The 9,340-nt window shown below is 38.6% G+C and overlaps 1 protein-coding gene across 6 annotated transcripts in view; it reads left to right on the top strand.

Annotated features, from left to right (window-relative positions):
- LOC103130617 (zinc finger protein 568-like) overlaps nucleotides 1-9,340 on the top strand; it is a 33,971-nt gene that overhangs the window by 1,628 nt on the left and 23,003 nt on the right. For 4 of the 6 annotated variants that reach the window (XM_016666059.1, XM_016666060.1, XM_016666058.1 and 1 more), the window contains exon 2: nucleotides 2,344-2,777. In XM_016666059.1, coding sequence (XP_016521545.1) covers nucleotides 2,344-2,777 — 434 coding nt within the window. Of the gene's footprint in view, nucleotides 1-2,343; nucleotides 4,546-7,292; nucleotides 8,302-9,340 lie in introns of those variants that run through there. The other 2 variants (XM_007542062.2, XM_007542060.2) reach the window with 2 other exon arrangements.

Below are 9,340 nucleotides of genomic sequence, written 5' to 3'. Positions count from 1 at the left end.
ATTTTGCGGGTTATTTGTTTAGCTTTCTGACCGTCATGCTAATCCGGGTGAGTGTTTGTAGCTGTGCGCTGCTTTACCTGCTATCTGATCCTCCATATATGTCTTTATGCCATATTAGATTCGTCATGTTGATGCATTTTGACCTGCTTCAAGTTTCCGCCGCAACACGCAAACTTCCCCGTTCACTCAGTGGTTATAGTTCCTCATCGCTTAGGATTTGTTGCTGCGCGTTTACGCAGAGTGAAGGAAAGAGGAGACCAGCTGCACAGGCAGGCTGGACATGAGATGCAGGTGATAATCAGTTTGTGTGATCGGCAACAAGAGACCGTGATCGGCGATCACCGATCATACACTTTTTCATGGAAATCAGCCGATTATGATCGGTGGCCGATCGATCGGCACACCTCTACTAAATACATTACTCTAATTGTTATGGAGACCAGGGGCCTCATGCATAAAAGACTGCGCAGTTTTCACACTAAAACTTGGCGTATGGAAAAATTTAGAAAAGTGCGGCGCACAAAAAAATCGGATGTATAAAGCAGTGGCTGCGCAACTTTCCTTTATAAATCTTAATTTGCGGGAAATAGAGCGCAGCTGCTGGTCTGCCTGTCGCCTCCCACAAATACATATGTAAATTAGTATAAATAACCATGTAACCAGTAACCATGGAAGTAACCAGTAATACTTGTTTGTAGCAGTATTAGTATTTATAATAATAATTATATATTTTATTTAAATGGTGCTTTGAGGGCACATAATGTCACCTCACAAAAATAAAAACACATTTTAAAGACAAAGCTCCACAATTACGCAGCTCACCTTTGCGCAGCTACTTATATACGTGGGACTGTCTACACACCTTGATCACCTTAAAAATAATCAAACCTGTTGATTATTTGTAATCAGCAGATTTGAGTTAATCTGGTGATCCAACCCTGTTTTCTTTTTTTAGTGGGAATAAAATTACCCCGTGTAATAAAATTACATTCCATGTGCTTTGATGCACAAACCAATGAGTTACATCTTTATGAGACAAAAACTGAGGAAAATTACTATTTACATTTGAGTGAGATTTTCACATCCTGTCATTTTTATGTGCGTGTTAGCTTATTAAATGCGGTTCAGTTTCATCGTTTACGTTTAAGCAATAAAATATTAAAATCATGAAAAACATCGGGTTTGATGCTTCTTGGTCTAAATAACACAGAATGTAGTCAGATTTCAGTGTATTTAGGGGAGTTTTGATGCTTTGTAGTTTGATGTCCACAGAAAAGGTTTGCGTGACTGCCGCACATTTTCACACCAGCGAAAAAGTGTGCGTATATTTACGTAAACTTTGATGCAAAGTTAATTTTATACATGCTGACTTGTGCGTAAAATATGGCGCTGCACATTTTTTGTGCGCACGCCGCTTTACGTCACCCAGGTGACTCCAGGATTTTCCTCTTTGCTGCAGTTCTCATACAGAGACCTGGAGATGTGTGGACCTGCACCACCATCCTCCTCAGTGTGTGGTGCTGAGATAAACTCATCCAGCATCATCTCTCACAATTCCAGTTACTAACCTACATGAACAGTCAGAGCAATAATAAATAGGTTTCAATTAGGGCTGTAAATAAACATGTTAGTAATCGAGTAATTATTCTTACGATTAATCTAGTAATGGATAAAAAAAATTTATAAAATAAAATATTTGTAAATCTGGCATAACACTGGTGTCAGATATCAATATCAATCCAATTTGTCATTTTTGAGCTTCCCCAACAGTTACTATTCTGTAGTTTAGAAAACTAACCTGTAATAATAATAACTCACGTTCTAAATTAACCTGAAGAAAAGTTAGACAAAGATCTGAAATTATATTCAATTTAATAACAAAGAGGCAGGCTCACAAATACGTTTATGAAAAATGTATATACTTCAGTTTTTAGTTCATGTATTCATTTTCAGTCAGTTTAACAGATGAATTCTCACCTTGCCTCAAAAGTGAGGCTAGACATAAGGTTATAAGTGAGATTAACAACACATTGTCTAAATGTATTTTGAGTTCTTCACTGTATGAATGCCCTAAAATTAAAAATTTAATTGTAAATAAAAAATCTGTATGAAACTGTACTTCTAGATTAAAGTCTGAATGTATTTGAAATCTTTTTAACATTTTTGCCATAGTAGCAAATTAATGTGGAGGACACTTCTCCTGCTTTTTAGTTAAAAACTACAAACTAATTTTAGATTAACCACATGATGCCTATAGACCAGAATCTCCAGGAAAAACCAGGCTGATGCCTAAGATAGTGATCAATTAAATTATATTAATGACGTCATCCTTTTTTTCCACAGACCTCCAACAGCCAAGTGTCTCAAATGAGGAGGAAGATTCTGCCATCCAACAAGTCTGGAGCCTGGCAAGTAGGTCCAGTCAGGACCAGAAAGAAGCAGAACATCAGTGGACTGAAGAGGAACAGATGGAACCAGGAACAAAATGGATTAAAAAAGAAGAAGAGGAGGAACCAGAACCTACACTGCTCAAACATGAGGAAATGGAATATCCACTAATGTATGTAAAAAAAGAGGAGCTAGATTCTTCAGTGCTTCAACATGAACAGCAGCCACCAGAACATTTACCAACTGGACAGGACCAGAAGGACCTCTGCAGCAGTCAGGAGGGAGAGCAGCTTGTCCAGAAGCAGTTTGTTGCTTTGATTGAGACTTCTACTCTTCAGGAAGATGATATGAGTGAAGAAGAGACAAGAACAGAGCAGCTTTCCCTTCATGTCTCTGCAGTGGTTGAGAGCAAAGATCAGGAAGGAAGCAGCTGCTCTGTGTCAGAGAGTCAGTCTGATACTGGCACAAAGAAAAGATCTTTCAAATGTGACATTTGTGGGAGACGTTACACCCAACATTATAAGTTGAAAAACCATTACAGAACCCACACTGTTGAGAGACTTTTTTCATGTGAAATATGCGGGAAAGGTTTCTCTCGAATGAGAGATTTAAATCGTCACAAGAGAATTCATACGGGTGAGAAGCCTTTTTCATGCCAATCATGCGGAAAAAGTTTTTCTCAAATAAGTAATTTAAATCGTCACAAGAAAATTCATACGGGTGAGAAGCCTTTTTCATGCCAGTCATGTGGTAAGAATTTCTCTCGATTTAGTCACTTAGATCGTCACAACAAAATTCATACAGGTGAGAAGCCTTTTTCATGCCAGTCATGCGGAAAGAATTTCTCTCAAATTTGTCATTTAAATCGTCACAAGATAAGTCATACGTTTAAGGGTTGTCACGATAAACATGTGCCTCGTATTATTCCCTCCCCTCTCATTTTCTTGGTAACTGCTAAACACACAGGGAGCTAAAAGCGTCTTTTTCCTTCCACTCTGGTTGAACCCAACACACGATAATCGATGGCGACGACGGCAACAAAAGATGAAAAGTTTTCAGTTTTCTTGCGTAACGTCTATATCCCCCGTATGTATGACCTAGAAATCTCACATGCACAAATTATGTTGTTCACTCGGCTGAATGAGATCTAGTGACCGTCACCTCAACACACAATGTTCATAAACGAGAGAAGCGCTGTCTCTCGTCACCGTGTGAACATTACTTCAGTTACCTGTCTGGCTCCTGGTCTCCTACCACAGAGAGTAGTATAAAGCCTGGTGAGGAGGAGCGAGCAGTCTGGGAGCGCGTTGGATTCAAAGTACAGTCTATCCATGTCTCTTGGAGACAAACTGGCTTATAAAGAGACACCCTTTTATTTGTCATTTTCTTTTTCCTTTTTTCTTTTATGAAAACCTGAACGTTATTTTTTTGACTGCATAGTTCAGCTGTCAGTCGTTGTAGTCTTGGTCTGCTGCTGAACACTGTAACCTTCAAATTCACTAAGCAGGAACAAACCATTTAATGCAGATCCACAGGGTGTTCAGTAAATATGGATCTTTGCTTTTTTNTCAGTCGTTGTAGTCTTGGTCTGCTGCTGAACACTGTAACCTTCAAATTCACTAAGCAGGAACAAACCATTTAATGCAGATCCACAGGGTGTTCAGTAAATATGGATCTTTGCTTTTTTTATCTGGGAATGATAACTTAATTTTTACTGCTAAAAACAAGTAAAACAAAAAACTATATTATTGACAGAGGCCCTATTTTTTTCTATTTATATAAAAATTAACCCCTGTTGGTCAAGGGCCTTTGGGATTATCAAATCTTTTCCTTCCTGTATGCAAGCTAATATTTTGGCACTGAAATTTAACATGTGTGCAGATAAAGTGAAAGTGTTACATTTTGGAACTTATTGCACCATGTTTTGTTTGGCTCACCTGTGGTGTAACTACAGTAAAACTGTAATGAAGAAACTGCAAGTAGCCAATCAGGACGCTTTAAGAATCCTCATATTTCCACGTTGAACATCTGCAAGTCAAATGTTTGTCATGAGTAGCATACCAGCTTTTCATGTTTTGCTGAGGAATTTCATGTAAAGATGTATGTACAGACTGGATGTATAAAACTACTTCACAATAAAAGCTCTGACAACTGCAATATATGGTGATATTAGATATTTCTAACTTTAATTATTGGGAGTCATTGCTTACCTGCCTTGTGATGTTTTCTTTTACTTGATGATTTTTGTTTGTTTTTGTTTTTCTAAATTGGATGGAATACTTTTTGTCTCGTAATAAAGATTTATGAATTGATACTAAGTTTTCTTTAAACCAGTGGTCCCCAAACTACGGCTCGCGGGCCGGATCCGGTCCGCCTCCACATTTGGTCCGGCCCCCTGAACAATACCAGAGAGCGCTCAGATGTTTTTTTCATTTATTGTATTTTCCGGTTTATATGTGGATTTTTCTTCAACCACCAGGGGGCTCTTTAGCAGGAAGTGTGTCCTGTAAACTATGGGGCGCATTGCTGCCATCTATTGGACTTTTAAGGAACTGCTTGACTTTTATGTTATTTAATCAGTACGGTTGTTTGCTAGCGGTAGAGCAGATGAACACGTGTCTGTTATGAACGCCGCATTCAAGGTTGAATTCTTCGAAGCAATGCAGGAGCACAGTAGCAGCTTATACTTCAAAACGAGCCTTTATGTTAACATATGAGAAATTAATATGTTAAAGTTACATTCCCTCAATGGAATATTTACTAGTCAGTCCCAAGGACCGTTTACTGTAGTTACACCACAGGTGAGCCAAACAAAACATGGTGCAATAAGTTCCAAAATGTAACACTTTCACTTTATCTGCACACATGTTAAATTTCAGTGCCAAAATATTAGCTTGCATACAGGAAGGAAAAGATTTGATAATCCCAAAGGCCCTTGACCAACAGGGGTTAATTTTTCATGGGTTTTGCCCATGTGCTTTCTGGGTAAAAATCAATCGAGAAACGCACCCCCCCGCCCCCCGTCAACAATCTCCGGCCCCCCATCAGAGAAGGGAAAAGTTATGTGGCACTGCTTTAAACTGTTTTTCGGCTTTCCACTATCCAGTTCAGTAGGGGGCGGTATTGCACCAATTTCCTTGTCTGCCAACCGCCCAAAACAAAATAAATCGAAGAAGAAGCTTGAATGCGATAGGAAACTGATGCATTGTTCCACTTGAGCTAATATTTCAGCAACCATGTCTTCAGTTCAGCATCTCAGAGAGTTTATCAGAGAGCGACTAACTGCTGCTGCTCAAGAAATCTTCACAGAGGTTGAAAAAACCATCATTTGCTACGAGGAAGAGCTCGATGCTCAGCGCAGGATGATGGGGATCGACTGGAAAACACAAATTAAGCTACACAGAGTCGGTTCGGAGCTGCAGAGACAAAGTTCTGGTAGGTCTGGATAAAGGTGCTGATGATTTCACAGCAGACAGAGATCCGTCAGCGGCTGTTTACCAGCAGCTCAAGCTGCTGGTAAACAGGAACTGATTTAGCTGCTAGCTCGGATGCTACAGAGGCTAGCACAAACGTGGTAGCACAAACGTGGTAGCACAAAGAGAAAACCTGTTTGAGTCAAGCCGCCTGACTGCATATATTACTCTAAGTGGTATTAGTGCTGGAAATCTGGAATACAATTCTTGATTCGTAATCTCATACGTGATTTTGTAAATCAGAGCAGTGGAGAGTATTATGAAGAAGAGGGGGAGACGCAGAACAAATGGAGTAAACAAATAACGACAATATTTCTTTCTTATAAGTGAGCCACAGAGCCGCAGGTTGCAAAGCCCTGATATAGCAGATAAAAACTAATCCTATCAATTTGTTGAAGCTAAAAGTGAAAAATCTGCATTTTAATTAATTGTTAAAGTAAAATAAATTGTAAGGGATCAATTAATTATAGTAAAAAAAGAATAGTTTACTGTTATCCCTTCAGTTCAGGGACCAAGACCAGTTCTACAGGGGAATGGCAAACTGTGTCAAAGTAGAAACATACACACATCTCCAAATCTATATTTCTCAAATGTGTTTAATGAAACATCTCTTTTGCTGCACATTTGCTGTCTGGGACATAGACAAGTTCAATGGATCAGATGACTCCAACAGTGTTTAGAGGAAATTATTTCTTTGTGTTATTTCTCCCAAACATCCAGTTTTTATGAATATAGTGTCTGATGGTTGCTATGGAGACCTGATGACTCCAGGATGTTCCTCTTCGCTGCAGCTCTCTTACAGAGATCTGGAGATGTGTTGTGTGGTGTTGAGATAAACCCATCCAGCATCATCTCTCACACATTCAGTTACTAAGCTAAATGAAAATCTAAGCAATAATTAATAGGTTTCGATTTTAGGTCAGTCTTTATGATCTTTTCTTTCACCCACTTCCTTTTGAACATCAACACATCTGCCTTAGTGAATGAAGTGATTACTTCTCTTTCTTTTTTGAATAGCGGCTTAGAGAAATGGGTATCTGTCTCATCATATTTATAACCCAGATACCCAGAATGTCATGTTTTACAAAATTAAATTCCTACACAGTCTGATCAACTTTAAAAAGTGAGGCTAGACATAAGGTTATAAGTGTATGAACGCATTAAAATTAAACATTTAATTGTAAATAAAAAATCTGTATGAAACTGTACTTCTTGATTAAAATCATAATGTATTTGAAATATTTTTAACATTTTTGCCATAGTAGCAAATTAATGTGGAGGACACTTCACCTGCTTTTTAGTTAAAATCTACAAACTGATTTTAGATTAACCACATGATGCCTATAGACCAGAATCTCCAGGAAAAACCAGGCTGATCCATGAGATAGTCATGAATTAAATTGTATTAATGATGTCATCTTTTTTCCACAGACCTCCAACAGCCAAGTGTCTCCAATGAAGAGGAAGCTTCTGCCATCCAACAAGTCTGGAGCCTGGCAAGTAGGTCCAGTCAGGACCAGAAAGAAGCAGAACATCAGTGGACTGAAGAGGAACAGATGGAACCAGAAACAAAATGGATTAAAAAAGAAGAGGAGGAACCAGAACCTACACTGTTCAAACATGAGGAAATAGAATATCCACTAATGTATGTAAGAAAGGAGGAGCTAGATTCTTCAGTGCTTCAACATGAACAGCAGCCATCAGAACATTTACCAACTGGACAGGACCAGAAGGACCTCTGCAGCAGTCAGGAGGGAGAGCAGCTTGTCCAGAAGCAGTTTGTTGCTTTGATTGAGACGTCTAGTCTTCAGGAAGATGGTATGAATGAAGAAAAGGGTAGATCAGAGCAGCTTTCCCTTCATGTCTCTGCAGTGAATGAGAGCAAAGATCAGGAAGGAAGCAGCTGCTCTGTGTCAGAGAGTCAGTCTGATACTGGCACAAAGAAAAGATCTTTCAAATGTGACATTTGTGGGAGATGTTATACACAACATTATAAGTTGAAAGACCATTACAGAAGCCACACTGGTGAGAGACCTTTTTCATGTGAAACATGCGGAAAGACTTTCCCTCAATTTAGATCTTTAAATTACCACAAGAAAATTCATACAGGTGAGAGGCCTTTTTCATGCCTGTTATGTGGAAAGAGTTTCTCTCGACTTGGTCATTTAAATGACCACAAGATAATTCATACAGGGGAGAGACCTTTTTCATGCCCGTCATGTGGAAAAAGTTTCTATCGAATTAGTAATTTAAATGAACACAAGAAAATTCATACAGGGGAGAAACCTTTTTCATGCATGTCATGTGGAAAAAGTTTCTCTCGAATTAGTCAGTTAAATTACCACCAGAAAATTCATACAGGTGAGAAGAATTTCCACAAGAAACAATAAATCAATCAGCAGTAAATAAAAATGAGCTTATTAATAAAATGATGGATATAAAATTGCTTCTTTGTTTTCATCATCTCTCTTTCTTCAAAGAGACTGAATGACAAAAAGTTTCACTCCTGTACCTCGTGTTGTTCCCTCCCCTCTCGTTTTCTTGGTAACGGCTAAACACACTTGGAGCTAAAAGTGTAAATTTTTTTCAACTCCGGCTGAACCCATCACATGGCATACAATATCAACGACAGCAACAAAAGATGAAAAGTTTTCAACTTTCTTGCATAACGTCTATAACCTGCATGTAAGAGCTAGAAATGTCACATGACTTAATTATGTTGTTCTCTCTGCTGGATAAGAGCTAGCAACTGTCGCCTCACCACACAAGCTTGTTCTATCAGATAATCATACGCTGTCAGAATAGCATAGGTGCAGTGACTACGTATGCTTGCGCATTAAGAAGTCCAACCATCAGAGGAGTTGTCAGTTCAGCATACATGACAAATTATGACGAAAATATCTCATTAAGTTGTTTTCAACAATAACTAGATAGATTTACATGCATTATCATGGTTTCAAAGTGTATTTAAAGCAGGGTCTAGCTCACAGGTGTCAAACTCCAGTCCTCAAGGGCTGCTCTCCTGCAACTTTTAGATGTGCCTCTGCTGCACCACACCTAAATTGAATAATAAGGTCATTCTACACAAGGAGGAAGTAATGAAGCCATTTCCTTCCAGTGTTTTGTACCTGTGGCACATCTAAAAACTTCAGGACACGCGCCCATGTAAAACTCATTAACCTACTTAACCGCTAAGTCAGGATGCCATACAGCTGTTAACAACAAAGTAAATGACAATCTATGTCATGATTGTTACTAATTAAATAAAATCATATGGTAATGACAGTGTATACTTGTCTGATAGACATAGCCGTCAGTTGGTGCTAAGCGTATGATGATCTGACAGAACACCAGGCTCCTTGTCTCCTACCACAGAGTGCAGCATAAAGCTATGGAGTTAGATTTGTTTCACAATTATTCAATCAAAAAAAAAATCATGTCAAACAAAAAAAGTAGTATTCAACCAAAAAAAAAATCAT

The sequence above is a fragment of the Poecilia formosa genome, unplaced genomic scaffold (assembly GCF_000485575.1).
Source record: "Poecilia formosa unplaced genomic scaffold, Poecilia_formosa-5.1.2 Scaffold653, whole genome shotgun sequence".
NCBI classification, from domain to species: domain Eukaryota; kingdom Metazoa; phylum Chordata; class Actinopteri; order Cyprinodontiformes; family Poeciliidae; genus Poecilia; species Poecilia formosa.
This window is presented reverse-complemented; position numbering and strand designations above follow the sequence as displayed.